Genomic DNA, 18,034 nt, shown 5'->3' with positions numbered 1-18,034 from the left:
AGACACTTTACCGTCACAGGGCCTGTGTGTGACCAGGACCAGACACTTTACTGTCACAGGGCCTGTGTGTGACCAGGACCAGACACTTTACCGTCACAGGGCCTGTTTCTTTTGTCTGAGATGAGAGAGCAGGCCTCATTATGTCCAGCTCCTTTCCAGTTCCACATTCAGTGACCCCGCAGGGCTCATTGGTTCCACAGTGTAATGTGGTTGTGCTATCTGTAGTCACTGTGAGTATTACCACACTTGGAGGTCAGAAGAGCCGGTGTACAGCACTGTCTCCCAGATCCGTGAGCCCCCTTTGGAATGGGTTGCCATGGAGACTTTTCCTTACAGAAGCATTGTATTCCAGAATATTAATCAGAATGTCTCTCTAAAGCATGTGATCTTCTGTCTGCTGATTGCACCCTCAGACTACAGTTGCTTTGTCTGGGGGAAGAGCCCACAGGCGGGCTTCAGACCCTTCCCCAGAAAGTCGCTGAGTGGGTATCACAGCCAGAGAAGGACACAGGGCCTTCACTTCTTGCTCCATTGTTGGGATTTAGGCTGTGACCCTCTCCCGTCGTTCCCTTTGCAGTTAGAAAAGTCCTTCAAGTTCATGAGAGAGGCTGAGGACCAGCTGAAGGCAATTCCCCAGTTCTGCTTCCCTGACGCCAAGGACTGGGCTCCCGTCCAGGAGTTTACCAGGTAAGCGCTTCCGACTCCCCTCTCCCCACATCTAAAGTGGGAGGAGCAGAGGAGGTCGTAGATCGCAGAGCCCATAACTTAGGAGTTAATCTATCCTGGTGGGCACCAGCCTAGAAATTTCCCCAGTGTGTTTTAAAAGTTTCCCCGAAACCAGAGACACCTTCTTAGTGGGCATTTAGGAAGGGTCCCCATAGTCTAGAGGGAGGTCAGTGTGTTTCACAAGCCTCCTGAATATAATCCTAATCTTGGAAAAGTCAGGAAGGCTGCCCGTTGTCCGTCCTCACCCACACAGGGCTCTGGAAGCATTCCAGTGGCTCTCTCTAGCTGCTCCTCCGATGGGGATCTGTTCACATTTCTGCTTTAGAGCATGCATGGTGTTAGCTGTCCGCATTTGGCCCAACTGAGTAGCCTCACCGTGTTTTTGAGGGACACTTTGTCCTGTGAAGTTGGTCTGCAGTCTTGAAGGCAAGCCTGGAGGTGGCTGTATAAGAACATTTCTGTGGGAGAACCACACCATGGCCAGGCCTGAGAAAGGCCCAGTCCCGCTGTTCCCTCCTGAGCCACACCTTCTGTCAATGAGGAGAAACACACACCCCTCCCCCTTCTCTGCAGTCACAGTGGTGAATACTCACCAGATCTACACCCTAGCATAGCTCGGGTGATGGAATTATGGGACAGCTCAGGGAAGAAAAACCTCTCTCAGCACATTCTCACTCTGCCTCCTTGACGCTCACTTGGGTGACCTGCGTTTCACAAGGACGGGCAGTCAGTCAGAGCGAAGAGCTCTGAGCAGGTTCTCCGGCCTTTCCCTTGCTAGCTGCCTCTTCACTGCTCCCGTGGGGATGTGCCTTTGGGAGTGTCATGTGTTGTAACATGTTTGTGTTTTCACAACCACAGTGAAACGTTCTCATTTGTCTTAACTGGAGAAGATGGGAGCAGAAGGTTCGGTTATTGCCGAAGATTGCTGGTTAGTACTCTGCCTTTCGCTCAGCCTAGAGAGCCAACAATTGAGACTCAGGTTTCGCCTATGCTGCTGGAGGAGCAGGTGGTGGCTGGTTAACTAAGGAGTGAAAAAGATAGATAAGGCTAGACCTGGTAATGTACACCTGTAATCCCAGTGCCAAAGAAGTTAGCAGGAGGCTTTTGGGTTCAAGGCCAGCTTGTTTCAAATCACACTGTGCGCGCACATGCACATATGCATACATGCATGCATGCGCGCACACACACAGCACATACATACACATACACACACACAGATTTGAAAATCACTAAGTTTTTTTAGTAGGTAGAGGTGATATTTCTATTTCCATAAGCAAGAAAATACTTTATTGCCTGATGTGGTGGCGCATACCTTTGATCCTAATACTTGGGAAGCAAAGGCAAGCAGCTCTCTGTGAGTTCAACTTAAACTCAGGACAGTCAGGGCTGTTACACAGAGAAACCCTGTCTTGAAAAACCAAAAACCAGAAAGGGGGCGGGGGAGAGAAAATGATTTCTTTTTTTCCCATCAAATTAAAGACCTTTCTCTCCTTAAGCCAATTTTCCTTCCTAAAACATTGCTAATCAGCCCCTGATTACTGAGTGAGAACATTCAGAATATTTGCTAAGAAGAGCACAGGGCTAAGAAGGTTCAGGACTGAAGAGGATTGGAGAGATGGTTCAGCGGTTAAGAGCCCTGCTATTCTTCCGAAGGACCTGGGTTCAATTCCCAGCACCCACATGGCACTCACAGCTGTCTGTAATTCCAGTTTCAGCGGATCTGGCACCTTCATACAAACATACATTCAGTCAAAAGAAAAAAAAAAGTCAGAAACTGAGACTGGAGAGCTGCCTTGGGGGCTTAGAGCACTTGTTGCATTTGCAAAGAGCCTGGGTTTTGTTTTCAGAATGCACCTGGCAGCTCACAGCCATCCATAACTGCAGCTCCAGGCTATCCAGTTGGCTCTTCTGATTGTCAAGGACACCAGGCATAGGAATATGCTTAAAAGGGGTAGGGATGTAGGTCAGCGGTGGCCCTGGTTTCCATCTCCGGCCATTGCAAGAAAGAGGAGGGTGGGGCTGCTAACGCATGACACATTAGATGTTTGATACTTACTGACTTGATGGGTCACGAGCGTGGGTAGCAACTGAAGAGGCTAATAGGAGCGTCATCTGTGTTACCATAGTTGCTTTAAGGCTTTGAGATCGACTAGTCCTTTTCCCTTGAAAAGCTGTCTAAAGTGAGTTTCCAGGGAGGATGTCAGAAATAACTTCTCGTTCGGGATCATGGTTTTAATAAATGTTCATTCTCAAACAGCGGGTAGGGGGAACTACAGTGAAGCACGGTTGAACACGCCTCCTGACCTCATGTCCCCAGACCACATTCAGCTCCCTGCATATTGCACCCTCGACCTTAGGAACTTCCAAAGAGTAAAACTAGGGCTGGCAAGATGGCTCAGGAGGTAGACACTTGCGGACCTGATGTCCTGAGTCTGAGCCCTAGAACCCACAGGGGCTGGAGAACTGGCTTGGGGGCTAGGAGTGCTTGTTGGTTTTGCAAAGGACCTGGATTTGGCTCCCAGAATGCACCTGGCAGCTCACAGCCCTCCACAACTCCAGCTCCAAGGTGTCTGACTTGCTCTTAGAAAAGAGAACTGACCTACAAGTTGGTCTCTGACCTCACATGTGTGCCACGGCTTGCATGCACACACCCACACAAATAAATAAGTGCGATAAGTATTTTTAAAGCGAAAAATGTATATTCTAATAGACTTCTGAATGGTAAGATGGGGTGGTGATGGTGAGTACCTGCCTTATATGACAGCCCCAGGGCTTCCTTCTTTCCCGTTAGTGACACTCATGATGCCTTTAATGTTTCTCTCCCAAAAAGCCTGGAGGCAAAGGGAAGAGGCTTCCTGAAGTTTATTGCATTGTGAGCCGTCTGGGATGTTTCAGCCTCTTTTCAAAGGTGAGAACTTGCCCAGGGAGAGAGGGTGGGAGAATAGGACTGGCCCCCGAGAGGGACCCAGGAAACAGCACCCCATCTCCGGCCACTTTTAGTCCCATTCTGACTATTTTCCTCACCATTTCTTTGCTCTCTGCCCACTCCTCATCAGTTTCTCTCATTGGTTCAAGAAATAAGAGTTAGTGAAGGGTATGGCCATGGTGGCTCACTCCTATAATCCTAGCTCTGGAGAGGCTGAGGCAGGAGGATTGCTAGTTCAAGGCCATCCTGGACTGTAGAGAGAGATCCTGTCAAGAAAGCTGATTTTAAGAGCTATGTCCTGAAGGAGAGACAGAGAAAAAAGCAGACAAAGAAAGGGTGAATGGGTCAAGGTTGTAGCTCAGTTCCTATTACACACAAAGCCCTTGGCTTGATCCCCAAGGAGTAAAAAATGTACATGTATTAGCCCAGTAAGTCACAAGTCAAAGGAGCAAGAGGAAACTGTGGTTTCCCCTATTAATGAGTAGTAGGAACTGCAAAGTCACGTGGTAAAGGGACAAAGAGGAGAGAAGTATTGGGACCAGTTTGTATGGAGTCAGAAGTCAACAGCTCCTCATGAGTTCCCACCCCTCCTTCCCCCGAATTCTCGAGTCACAGCGGCAGGCCCACTGCACCCTCCTGACTGCTTCTCTGGCTCTCATAGATCTTGGATGAGGTGGAAAAGAGAAGAGGCATTTCGCCTGCTCTGGTGCAGCCCCTCATGAGGAGCGTCATGGAAGCCCCTTTCCCAGCCCTGGGCAAAACCATCATTGTCAAGAACTTCCTGCCAGGCTCGGGAACTGAGGTGAGCTGTCAGACTCCATTCCTCTATCCGGAGAACAGGTGGCCCAGCCAGCCAAGTCCTTGTGGTTTCCTCGAGCACTCCTCGTAAACCCCACCCTCAGTCCCGTCTGTCCAGACCAGGCTTGGCTTCAGGAACAACCCAGAAGAGCCATGCTGTACAGCATGCGTTTTTTTCGAGACTTGCACTGTTTCCATGGCTTCTTCTCAAAGCCCATAGTCAGTCATTAGTTCTCTGGTTCTCTTCACGTTTGAGTCTGCATTGCTTTCTAAGTTTATTACTTGAACTGTTCCTTTTGTTGAAGGCCATCTTGGGTGCTCCTTAATATTTACCCTAGGCTTCAAAGCCTGTCATTTACTTGGTCAGACCCTGAGACCTGATGAGGAACGTGGTTCTTATCTTTTTTTTTTCCTCACATCATATAGCCCTGTAAACATCAGAACACTGGTCCTTGGCTCTCTGCTGTAAACCAGTCTCTTCTAGACACAGAAGAGATGAGGGTGCATCAGGAATATACCAGATCAACCAAGTTTTTCAGCACTGAGCTGAACCACACCCATACAGGTGTGGTAGCTTTTCTGTGGGGTTGTAGCTGGAGGTTAGAAATGAGGGAGCCCCAGCATGTGGAGAATATTCAGTGGGTGCTGTAGCAGAAGGAGAGCCTAGTGTCCACTGACGTCACTGTGCGAAAGTCAGCTCTTCACAGAGAAATGATGTGCAATAAATCCAGGGTCATGTGAGCAAGTGAGGATCAAGACAATAAACGCAGCAGGCTACACACAGGAAAACACACAGAAGTGGTTGGCATTTGTGCACAGTGGTGCACACCTGTAATCCCAGCCTCAGAAGGTAGAGGCAGGAAAATCGAGAGTTCAAGGCCATAGAGCTGGAATGGTGGCCCAGTGATTAAGAGTGCTGATTGAGCCCAGTGATAGCAGCGCACGCCTCTAATCCCAGCACTCAGGAGGCAGAGGCAGGCGGATCTCTGAGTTTGATGCCAACATGGTCTACAGAGTGGGTTCTAGGGTAGTCAGGACTATTACATGGAGAAACTCAGAAACTCTGTCTCAAGAAACCCAAAAAAAAAAAAAAAAAAAAAAAAAGAGAGAGAGAATGCTGGTTGTTCTTCCAGAGGACCCAGGATCAATTCCCAGCACCCACATGGTGACTCATAACCACCCTCTAGTTCCAGAGGACCTAATGGCCTCTGTGGGTACTTCCTTGTGGGTACACGGTGCACATTCATGCAGACGCAAGCACCCATACACATAAAAAGAATTTTTTTCCTTAAAAGCACTTGATCTCTGGAACCCGTGGTGGGAGGGGAGAACTGACTCTTGAAAACCGTCCTCTGACCTCCACCCGTGTGCGTGCCTTGGCACGTATGCAATTGCCCTGATCCACACATCATGCACAGACATTACATACATACATATATAGTAGTAAATAAATAGTTCAGGGCCAGCCTAAGCTACATAGAAAATTTGAAGCCAGCCTGGGCTACATGCGTAGGTTTGGGATTTTCTTCCAGCAGTAACAGGCCTTCAGAAGACAGGATTCCCCCAGGACCACCCAAGGGGCATACAAATGTGCTCTTCCAGGGGGAGCCTCCTCCTGTGGCCAGCGACCACGTCCGTTTCCCTTGTCTCCAGGGAGGCCTGCTGTATAACCAACTCTCCTTTCATAGCTGCTACTGTTTCCTGGCAGGTGATTGAGCTGTGCCGCCCCCTGGACTCCCGGCTGGAGCACGTGGATTTTGAGTCTCTGTTCTCCTCCCTCAGCGTCCGGCACTTGGTCAGTGTTTTTGCCTCCCTACTCCTGGAAAGGAGGGTCATCTTCATTGCAGACAAACTCAGGTACCAACCTCTCCTGCTTCTAAAAATGTGTGTAAATGATGCCTGGTCTGAGACTCTCGAGATGTAGAGATTGGGTTCCTGGGGAACAGAGATGGCCTGGAGGCCTTCACGCTCATGGTGTAAAGGGAGGTAGGATCGCATGCTGCGGACGCCTCTCTGGTGTTTGCCTGCTTTCCGTGTGGTGCACTGGGAACTAGGCACTTGTACGTGTGGGAAAACAAGGTGAAAGCTGTGTGACCTGCCCTCTCAAGTCTCGTTCCAGTGGGGGACCAAGAAGTAAGAAGTCTACGTGCATGGCACCATGTGGGGAGGGCTTGTTAGAGGCAGTGAGTTCATATGGCAAAGGGTGGCACAGATTCTGATCTAGTTCCTAGACCAAGAGTACATTGCAGGCAGTAGGAGCTGTCCATGCGAAGGCGAGGAGTCAGGAGAGGCACAACATGTCTTGAGGAGCCATGAGGCAGCTCGCTGCCTGGAGTGGAGAACAGGGTTGGTCAGGAAGAGATGAGTAGGCAGAGAGGACAAGGGACAGCTCAGAGAAAGACTACAAGACTAGGCGAAAGAGCACAGACTTACCCAAGGCATTTCTTCCCTGTTTGTTATTATTGTTATTAAACCAAACCATACAAGTAACCACACACACACACACACACCTTACCCAAGGCAGCCCTTCCCTGTTTGTTATTCAACCAAGCCATATAGATAGCACACACACTCACACATACAGATAACATACACAAACACATACACACATGCTGCCCCATTCGTAGTCCACTGACACATTCTCTGAATCAAAAAGACCATGTCACCAATCAAAGAAGATTCAGAAGTAAATAAGAATTTGGTTTGAGGCCAGGTGGTGGGATGCACACCTTTAATCCCAGCCCTCAGGAATCAGAAACAGGTGGATATCTGTGTGTTTGAAGCCAGTCTGGTCTACTGAGTGAGTTCCAGGACAGACTCCAAAACCACAGAGAAACCCTGTATTGGTGGGGGGAAAATAACTTTTAGCAAAGGAAAAATTTATCATTTCAGGCCTTTAATCCCAGCACTTTGGAGACAGAAGCAGGTGGATCTCCATGAGTTAGGGGCAGCAGTATGGACCACACAGTAAGACCTTTTTTAAAAAACAAAACAAAACCACTGAGTTGAGCTCAGCATATAAAGGAGCGTGCCACCAAGCTAGACAGCATGAGTTCAATCCCCAGGACCCATATAGTCCAGGAGAGAGCCTACTCCTGCAGGTCGTTCTCTGAGTTTGGTGAATGTGTGCACACATGCTCACACACACAATCCATGTATGTCAAAAGCATGCTGCCAAAGCATTGACTTTCTTCAAACCAAGAGAATGGGAGCATATGTGGTGGCTGCCACTCCAGAAAGGGCCACGATTGGGGCCACCAACTGGCTGAGGTAGCAGAGGCCCCTGAGGAGAGAAGAGAAGCTTCTCTGGGAAGAAGACATGCCGGGAACCAACAAGAAAAACATCAGTGTCTGTGGTTTGAAGAGGAAATGCAACTCTGAGCTGTGGAGAACAAAACGGGGGGGAAGAAGAAAGTGGGTAAAAGAATGAAAAAGACATGTTTCAACGTGGAATTCACGAGTGGGGGGAGTGCAGCATCCTGCCCTGTCCTCCACTGTAACCATCTGGTCACCTTTATGGAGCTCCTCTTGGGACTGTTGCCCGTTGGCTATTCCCTGACTGCCCCCATCTCACATCTGAGCTCTCATTCACTTTTAAATGTCACCATTATTGTGTTCCCTGGGCACTTCTGTCAGTTCAGGAAGCAGGCCCTGTCTTCAGCCTGCAGCTGGTGCTGAGAGCTGGCAGTTCTCCAAGCTCCTGGGCACCGGGGAATTCAGACAGAGAGTTCTCAATGTTGGGGCCCAGGAAGCTAGGAATGAGTAATAACCCTTGAGTGACCAGGATCAGGTTTCATGGACTCTATGGTAACTGTCTCCATGTTCTGCAAGGCCCACTCCCACTCCCTAAGCCCTTTCCCTTAGATTCTTAAGGCTTGGATTTGGGGGAGAAGAGAAAAGGTGGATTTCAGAAAGGTCTTGGCAAGAAGCTGAGACCAACCAAATAAACCCAGAACCCTCCGGGAGTGGAGTTGTGGACACAGCCCCTAGGGAACTTCCTTCTAACATGAAGCTATTAGACCAAGGAAGACCAGGCTGGAGAAAATGCCTAAGATCGTGAGTGTGGCCGGAGCTGAGCAGGCCGAGATCAAGTGTAAATTTCCTGGTCAGAGTACAGCGAAAGGAAAGGTAGACGAGATGGGAAGGTGTCTGCCTAGACATCATGGAGTCCAAGTGTTAGAAATCCAAAGTGTCCAGGAAGGAATGCAACCCTCCTGTCTCTCCCCAGACAGATTTCTGAGGGGACAGGTCGGACACTGGCCAGCCCCCTTGAATGGATCCCCGTGCTCCTGAGTGGGCTCTGGGACCTCAGCTAGTTCTCAGGGTGGACTGCTGGAGTTTTTCTCTTCACCCCACTTTCCATGGGGCTGACATCCTCTTCTTGGAGACATAGTCACTGTGAACAGCATATGGCAGAAAAGGGCCACTAAATAGTTCTTGGTGGCTTTTTACAGCAGATGTCAGAGGCCACAGAGGGGGGGATATTTGTAGGGGGAAGAGGAGGCAGCAGGAACATGGCTAATTTTTATACCCTCTTTGGGGCCAGAGCCTGGCTTTCAAGTAATAGACTCCATATATGCCTGTGTGTATAAACTGCCTTAGTTGCATTTTTATTATTTATTTATTTTTGAGATACTGCCTCGTGTATCCTAGGCTGGCTTCAAATACTCCATATATCTAAGGATAACCTTGAGCTTCTGATCCCTCTGCCCCCACTTCCCAGCTGCTGGAATCACAAGCATATGCCACCAAGCCCCGATGTATTTATGTGGAATGGAACCCAGGGCTTCTCGCAAGCTAAACAAGTAACTCAGCTGAGCTACATCACATCTTTCTTTGTTTGTGTTTTGCTTTTTGAGACAAGGTTTCTCTGCACCCAGCCACTGTGTTCATTACCCCCGTTAGGGTCTCTTTTCTTCCTAGCTCGGGAGCTGTGAGTCACTATATCACCCATTTAAATCTGTATGGCACTAGTGTAATATGGATAATTAATTTACTGGGCAAGAGGGAGCCATGTTTAACAGAAGTGTCTGCCTACAGGGAAAACAAGACACTGGAGCCCAGAAAGTCAGAGTCTCCAGGGCTCAGTCAACCCCCATGAGACCCAAGAGTAAGGGCGGAGTGTTCAGGGTCTTTCCTGCTCTGGGGAAAACTCCCAGTGTGATGGGGAGGGATGGACCCGTGTGGAAGCTGATAGGGATGTGGCAGCCAGGTGGTGGTGGCGCATACCTTTGATCCCAGCACTTGAGAGGCAGGTGCATCTCAGCGAGTTCCAGGCCAGCCTGGCCTACAGAGGGAGTTCCAGGACAGCTAGAGCTGTTACACAGTGAAACCCTGTCTCAAAATACATGAATGAATGAATGAATGAATGAATGAATGCATGAACGAATGACAAAGAATGCTGAGCACATCTGTAGGCAGCCTTCGCCTGCCCACTGCCACATCACATAGGTGCTGGGTCACAGCCCTGAAAGGCACTGTTAGCTCACCTTGCTGAAGGAAGCCAGGCGTAGAAGGGCTGCCTAACAACGGTGAAAATACCGAGGTAGCTAGAAGCTGCAGTGCACAGGCGGGACGGGTGACAAGACAGACCCTGGGCCCTGTGTATCCACAGACACGCAGAAAGTCTCTGTCAGGTAGGCCAGCTGGTAGTGCATGCTGCCTGTCATCCCAGTATGAAGCGGCTGAGGTGGAATGGTATTGAGTTTCATGTTAATCTTGTCAGCATAGTGCAAGCCTGTCTTGAAAAAGAATAAGATTCCTTTCCTTTTTTTCCTCTCTCAGTGGCCTTCCAACGGAGGTCCCAGTGGATAGATGTAACTGGGGGTCCTCCAGGTTTCTCTCAGATCTGAAATGACCAAACTCTATGGGCCAAAAACATCCAAGCCTCCAGCTCTCTGATTCTTAGGCCTGGTGGAAGGATCTATTCTTTTCTGTTTGGTTTATGGGGTAGGAGCCACGGGGAACTGAAGGATCTCTGTCCAGGCCTTAACCAACAGGGGCCTGGGGAACAGGCTGGCTGCAAGTGTCTGAGCTGAGAGATTCCGAGAAGAAAGTCATTATCATCCCAGCTGCTGCCTTGTCTGAGCCACTCAGTGGGCTCGCAGCCCTGTTCTCCTCCTGTGCCCCAGTGTCAGTGAGGCCACGAAAGAGCATGAGAACAGGACGCGTGGCAGACCCAGGGCGTGGCTCTGTGGCATCCCTGGTGGGCCTTCGCTGCCCTCGGCCCTCTCCCCCACCCACGGTGCATTTCGTTGTCTCTGCTGTGGCGTCTGAGCCCCCGAGAGAAACTTGCTGGGAGTCGGTGGCAAACGCTCTCAGTTACAGAAGGGTTTTAAGTTGAGCCAAAAACCTATCAAATTTAAAATAACATTTTTGCTCTGTTTCATGTTTAGGGTGGACACTGAGTGTTTCTAAAGGCGCTGTTGAGCTCAAGCTGGACAGATGGATAGCAAAGAACGCTGTTATGATGGCTTGTTCTGTTGCCATGACAACCCAGATAAATACTTCCCTTTGCCCGTCTTCATTTCCTTTATGATAAACATTTTGTTTTTTATTTACTAATTTCAACTGTAAAAAGCTTCAGCCAAACCTGTAGGTCAGGATGGGCTGTAGCCAGGGTTGCACATAAGCAAGTTTGTATGAAAGTTTCAGGTGACAGAGTGTATAATATTCAATGGTCTATCTTTTTATAGTACGAATAATCATGAGCTGAGGGTCCGTCTCGTAGCTAACGAGGAGGACGTTGGCAAATCTTGGGTTTTCACGTGGGTAACTCCACAAATAAGCTCACGTGCAGCTGGATGGATCCACTCTTTCGTATGTTCTGCCTGGTTCATTTTTATTGCTTCCATGAGCTTCACTGAGGTCCATAGCTTCTAGAGCCATCTGCGCCCGACAGTGTTTGCCCAAGGCCTGTCTGTCTGCGGGCAGTGGCGGTGTCACTACCTTTGTGCTCTAGCGCCCAAAATACCACGCTTTGGGGATCCAGCAGGTTCTCAGGGTGGCTGACAAGAGTCTAAAATAAATACATCTAATTTAGCAAAAAATCTCTGGAAAGACAATGTTTTAATAGCATGATAGTACATTGTAAAGTCACGGTGAGGAAAACCGCACACTGGTAGAGTACTTTGACCTAGCGCCTGTGAAAGTCTAGCTTCACTCCCAGCACTGAAAAACAATTCCCAAATGTTACTAGCTGGAGATGTAGCTTAGCTGGTAGGGTGCTGACCTAGCATGCTCTAAAGCCTGGGTTCCCATCCCCAGCTCCTAATAAAACCAGGCATAGTAGTCCGCACCAACACTAGGGAGCAGGAGGATGAGAAATTCAGTGTATACGTAATTCGAGGCTACCTGGGTCTCAACAGGGAAGGGTGCATTCTGACTAAATATGAACTCCCTTGGTTTGTAAAATGAACACCAGGAAGAAAGCCTTTGGAGCACAATGTAGAGGCTAACAAAACCATGCCTGATGCTGTTGTCCTCTAACCCATCTCTGAGTGCCCTTGGCTGGGACACGGTCCAGCTCTTTCGCCTCTGCCAAGCCTTCCCCTTCGGGACTTCCTTAAATAGATGAGACCCTGCAGATTATCCGGGTTATCTCATAGTTCCTCCAAGTGAGACTTCGCCGTCATTCTTCCATCCAGGCCTGCTAACAAGCCTTCCTGTGACATCCTTGATTCATTTTGCGGCCTCAGGATAAAGTTCCCATTTCTAGCCCGGGGATGTGCCTTCTTGTACGCATTCAGAGTTCATGGTTGCTAAAGCTGGAGGGGGTACTGCGGCTCTTCCAGGCTAGCTCACGCCTTCCATGGGGAAGAGTGTGAGGCCTGGAATAGCGAAGGACTCTTCCTAAAGTCACACAGAAAACAGCCAGCCCTTTAAAAAAAAAAAAAAATATTATGCATACAATGTTCCTCCTGCACATACACTTCCATGCCAGAAGAGGGCACCAGACATTGTGGTTGCTGGGAATTGAACTCAGGACCTCTGGAAGAGCTGGCAGTGCTCTTAGGCTCTGAGCCATCTCTCCAGCCCTTAATAATTTCTTCCTTTCTTTCTTCCTTTCTTTCTTTCTTTCTTTCTTTCTTCCTTCCTTCCTTCCTTCCTTCCTTCCTTCCTTTCTTTCTTTCTTTCTTTCTTTTTTCAAGACAAGGTTTCTCTGTAGCTGGAGCCTGTCCTGGAACTAGCTCTCGTAGACCAGGCTGGCCCCAAACTCACAGAGATCCACCTGTCTCTGCCTCCCAAGTGCTGGGATTTAAGGCGTGCACCATCACTGCCCACAGCCAGCCCTCTTGAGGACCAGCCTGTGTGTGTCCCTTTAAATTTAGTTATGTGTTACTTGAGAGTTAAAGGTGCCTCCAGGGAAACATGGCAGCCCTGCTTGGCGAGGACACACTCCCTGGGAGGTCTCATCACAGTCAGGACAACCTGAGTTTTGCCCTCCATTCCTGTCCTTGGAAGTGCTGTGCAGCAGGGAAGAAGTGCTGTCCTGAATGCCATAGGGTACCGCCTGAGTCATCATCTGAGTGATTCCTTAGTGTCTTAATCCAGGAACCCAAGCGCCCGTAGCTGAAACATCTTCTCTAGATGTTAGTATTCACAGATACATCCTGATGTTCCAGAACAATTCTTCAGTCCTTAGGAACCACCCGATACTAACCATCCTGAGACCTGCCTCCAGCACTGAGCCCTCTGGCCCAGCTTCCTTCCCGCTGGGGCGTTCTCTTCCCGCCCCTCCACTGCACAATCAGTCACAGCTGTGGGAGCTTGAGGGCGCCTCACCCCCAGAGTAATGGGAGCCAGCTGTGATCTTCACAGACGCTGCCTCTTCGGCAACAGCCAGGCTCCGTGAGGCGCTCTGGCTCTGCCCGGCCTTACTCCAAGAGTCTCCCTTAGTCTCTGTTTTCCTTCTTCCTTGCAGCGCCCACCCTCCGCCCAACCCGTGCACATGAGATTCCATCAGCGCTCCCTGCAGTAATTGGGAAAGACACAAGCTGTACCCAGAGTCCTTCATTTCTTCTGTGCCACTTACGCTCGAGAAAGAGTGACCACTACCGCTGTATTCAGAGAATCCAACATTTTTTTGTTTTTCTGAGATAGGGTTTCTCTGTAGTTTTGGAACCTGTCCTGGAACTCCCTCGATAGATCAGGTTGGCTTCAAACTCACAGAGATCCGCCTGCCTCTCCCTCTGAGTGCTGGGATTAAAGGCGTGCGCCACCACCACCTGGCTCCACTCTTTCCTTTCCGTGGTGCCCAGAACAGAGGAGCAGAAAGGATGGGGTCTCCGACAGATGCCTGCCTGCTGTCTGCCCACGCACTCTGTGCTCCTTCCTCCTGTCCAGCTGTCTGGGTGTTGATGATAACCAGGTGTGGGAATGTTTGGTCCTCAGCTGTGGCTTCTGTAGTAGACGTGCATACCTCTAATCTGTGCGTTCACTCAGTCCAGCACTGAGAGGTAGAGCCATGCAGATCAGGAGCTCAAATTCATCCACAGCAACATAGCAAATATGAGCCGCTCTAAGGCCCGTAAAACCCTTTCTCTTTAAAAATATATATATATATATTATTTATTACGTATACAGCATTCTGTCTGTGTGTATGTCTATAGGCCTGAAGAGGGCACCAGACCCCATTACAGATGGTTGTGAGCCACCATGTGGTTTCTGGGAATTGAACTCAGGACCTTTGGAAGAGCAGGCAATGCTCTTAACCTCTGAGCCATCTCTCCAGCCCAAACCCTTTCTTTTTAAAAAGAAAAAAAAAAGTAAGGCCCTAGGTTCAGTCCTTTGTGCTGGTGTGATGTGGGATGTCCTTCTGTATATGTGTTGCTTTTATTAATGAATAAAGCTTTCTTGGCCAGTGGCTTAGCAGAGTAAAGTCAGGTCGGAAATCCAACACACACACACACACACACACACACACACAGAGAGAGAGAGAGAGAGAGAGAGAGAGAGAGAGAGGAGGCAGAGTCAAGGAGACCATGTAGCTGCCCAAGGATAAAGACGCCAGAACCTTATCCAGTAAGCCACAACCTCGTGGCAATACACAGATTAATAGAAATGGGTTAATTTAAGATATAAGAGCAAGCAAGCTAGGAATATGCCTGAGCCATTGACCGGTGTAATTAATATAGTTTCTGTGTGATTATTCGGGTCTAGGGGGCCGGGAACTGTAAGCACAGTTTCTGTCTACACCGGTAGGTTAAAAAAGAAATCATTACCTTGAGATGGCTTTGACGAATGAGGGCTGTGGATGTCGTTTGGTTGCTGGAGTTCTGGCCTGGGATTCACAAGGCCCTGAACCTCACTGATCCCTAGAACCTCATAAGTGGGGCATGGGGTGTACACACATACCTATAATCCCAGCACTCAGAGGGTCAGAGTCATGTGGGTGGTTGTAGAGAGAGTTTAAGGATACCTCGGACTGCATGAGACAGGTCCTTCATATAAGAAGACTTTATTTTGATTTTGGTCATTTCTGCAGTGCTGGCCTTGAAACCTATGACCTCATATGTAAAACTTCCATAATAGCTACCCAGGGCTTAAGTCAGTCCCTGTGGCTGTTCTAATGGCTCTAATTCTTTAATATGGCTACCTCCAGTTGCACCCATTTTCCTGAAAAAGACACAGCTTTGTTCTATATGACTGAAAAAAATATTAAAGAGCTGAAGAGTCTTAATTTCAGTGGTTAAGAGCACATTTGCTCTTACAGAGGACCCAGGTTCAGTCCCCATGGTGGCTCACAGCTGACCATAACTCCAGTTCCAGGGGACTGACTCCATAAATAAAATTTAAAGTCTAAAAAAAGAAATGATGTTTAGACCTCCATTGTATACATACCACACTCTCCTTGTCTGTTCCTCTGCTTTTGGGCACTGAGGTTAGTTCTGTAACCTAGCTTTTGTGAATAGGGCTCAGTAGACATCAAAGATCTCTGTGAAGTGTTGGTTTGGAATCCTTGGGGTAAATGCAAGGAGTGGTCGTACGGTGGAGCAATTGTTAGCTTTCTGAGGAACCTCATGTTGACTTTCTACCAACGGTGTGAAAACGGTTCCCTTTGTCCCTATTCTTCCAGCATTTGTTATTTGGTCTTTTTGTTTGTTCTGTTTTGTTTTCTGAGACAGGTTATCTCCATGTGTTCCTGGCTGTCTTGGAACTCACTATGAAGTTCTGGCCTCGAACCCACAGAGACCCATTCTTACTCCTGAGTGCTGAGATTAAAGATGTGTGCCACTACCCCTGGCTGTTATTTGGGATTTTTAACAATTTTTGTTTATTATTTTATGTGTGTATTTAAGAGCATGTGCAGAGAAAAACTCTCAGGGACCTGTTGTCTCCCTTCACTGTGGGTTCTGGACCCAAACTCGGGGCATCATCTTAGGGCAAGTGCTTTGGCCGTTTTTTCCTTACGGCTGCCGTTCTGACCTGGGTAAGAGGGAATCTCAGTGTCGTTTTGGCCTGCGTTTTGATGGTTAGTGAAACTGAACATTTGTTTGTGACCATCTGAGAACTGTCTATTTGAACCAGGCTGGGAATCCCCACCTTCGCCCACCCTGAACCAGCCTTCTCTCTGTCTGTCCCCCGCAGCACGCTGTCCACGTGCTGCCACGCCATGGTGGCGCTCATCTACCCCTTCAGCTGGCAGCACACCTACATCCCGGTGCTGCCGCCCGCCATGATTGACATCGTGTGCTCGCCCACGCCCTTCCTCATCGGGCTACTCTCCAGCTCGCTGCCGCTGCTCAGGGAGCTGCCGCTGGAAGAGGTGAGCCCCGGTCGGGTCGGGTCCCTGCACCCTCCTTCCCAGGGCCTGCTCTGTGACAGGTCCTGTCCAGGGTCTCCCTTAGTCCACCCATTTCCCCCTCTAAATGAAATGGCCTGTATAAAGCAGCCGTTTAGAAGCCTGACATCGACATAGCCATCGGCCCCATCCTCCTGTCTCCCTACACTGATCCTCGGATCAGTATGAAGCAGTAACTAGAATATGTGCTTACTGCTGACAACGTAGGGAGGACTTAGTGATGTTTAAAAATAGAACCACAGGGTGTGGCTGGCAGGATGGTTCAGTTACAAGCCTGATAACTGAATTCAGGTACGTGTAGGAAGAGCACTGACTCCTGAAAGTTGTGCTCTGCCCTCCACATGTATGATGTGATACAGGCACACACACTCACATGCACCAATAAAAGGATGGAAGCCATGGGGCCAGGGAAGTAGCTCTGTGGTAGAGAACCTGTCTACCATGCAGGAGCCCCTAAGTCCAACCCCCAGTACAAGAAACAATTCTATTTAATGAAGGCTAGAATTAAAAAAAGGAAAAATACATCCACAAAGCTGGGTGTGGGTGTCACACCCCTGCACCCCAGCACTCACCAGGCAAGGCCAGAGGATCTCAAGTTTGAGGTCAACCTGGGCTATGTAACGAGATCCTGCGAAATCACCCAGGACTTTTATAGACCAGTGTGCAGGGCAGAAAGTGCTGTGCCGCACCTTTGCAGTTACTCGGTCCCCATCCGGTCCCCATCCTCTAAATAGTTTCTGAACTGCCCTGTGTGCAGGGGACCCCAGCAGTCAGAAACAGAAACCAAATTCAGCTCTGAACTTGGTAAGGATGTCAGTCCATCTGCCCTCCGTTATCTCGGTGCTGGGGATGCTCGTTTTCTCATTCTGTGAAGACAAGGAGCTTGTGAGGGTCTCTCAGTGTGGCAGAGCCTGTATCCAGGCATGTCCAGGCCACCCCCCCATCCTCTCTCTGTATCCAGCCGTGTCCAGGCCACCCCCCCATCTTCTCTCTGTATCCAGCCGTGTCCAGGCCACCCCCCCATCTTCCCTCTGTATCTAGCCGTGTCCAGGCCAACCCCCATCTTCCCTCTGTCCTACTTGGCCCCCTCAGGGTCTCACGAGGGTCCACTCTCAGGCAACACACACGCATGCCCCTAAACTCTGTACACAGGTGTCTTGCCCGTGCTGCTCTTGTCGTGGCCCCATGTCTCAGCCCACACTGAGGAGAGAAGTGCTCCCTCCCCAACACTAACTAACAAGGGCACACAGCCTGCAGCCTGACAGTGTCCCCCAGCCACACTCCTCTGCCTGTGTCCCCTCTTATCCCTCTGGAGAACTACACAAAGTAGGGACCTCTGGCATCTTTTGTCCCCACCCCACCCCAGTAACCCATGAACAGACAAACAAACAGAGAAATCCTTCCGTGGTGAGAACGGGGCTGAGAATCCAGCTGCTGACAGGTGTGTGTCCTAGCCTTCACTACAGTGTGGGGCACTGCTCAGTCCCTGTCACAGCACACAGACGCACGGATTCTCCCGTCCCCAGCTGCCTTCCGCACCGAGGAGGAGGATAACTCCACATCTGTCTTTCTGCCCGAAGGGACAAATCTCATCACCTTTCCTCTGTCCTGCAGGTCCTTGTGGTCGATCTCATCAATGATCGGTTCCTCAGACAGGTGAGTCGAACACCAGCTCGGCCGGCTTCTCCTGTGTCTTCATGTCTTCCACAGGGTTCGACCCTAGCTTCGGAAAGGCTCTTTAGCAAGCCTGGACTTGCCAGCTCAGCTGGACAATGGGGCCA

General features: G+C 49.5%; 1 protein-coding gene across 8 annotated transcripts in view; it reads left to right on the top strand.

Annotated features, from left to right (window-relative positions):
* The window catches only part of Dennd2a (DENN domain containing 2A), a 91,866-nt gene that overhangs the window by 67,623 nt on the left and 6,209 nt on the right, over nucleotides 1–18,034 (top strand). For all 8 annotated transcript variants that reach the window (XM_085683744.2, XM_085683745.2, XM_087901856.1 and 5 more), the window contains 7 exons: nucleotides 578–687; nucleotides 1,585–1,654; nucleotides 3,557–3,634; nucleotides 4,314–4,454; nucleotides 6,159–6,307; nucleotides 16,040–16,217; nucleotides 17,868–17,909. In XM_085683744.2, coding sequence (XP_085539870.2) covers nucleotides 578–687; nucleotides 1,585–1,654; nucleotides 3,557–3,634; nucleotides 4,314–4,454; nucleotides 6,159–6,307; nucleotides 16,040–16,217; nucleotides 17,868–17,909 — 768 coding nt within the window. The remainder of the gene's footprint in view (nucleotides 1–577; nucleotides 688–1,584; nucleotides 1,655–3,556; nucleotides 3,635–4,313; nucleotides 4,455–6,158; nucleotides 6,308–16,039; nucleotides 16,218–17,867; nucleotides 17,910–18,034) is intronic.

Source organism: Myodes glareolus, chromosome 25 (genome assembly GCF_982192425.1).
Source record: "Myodes glareolus chromosome 25, mMyoGla1.1, whole genome shotgun sequence".
Classification (NCBI taxonomy): domain Eukaryota; kingdom Metazoa; phylum Chordata; class Mammalia; order Rodentia; family Cricetidae; genus Myodes; species Myodes glareolus.
Note: the sequence above shows the minus strand (reverse complement) of the source record. Positions and strands in the feature narration are given on the sequence as shown.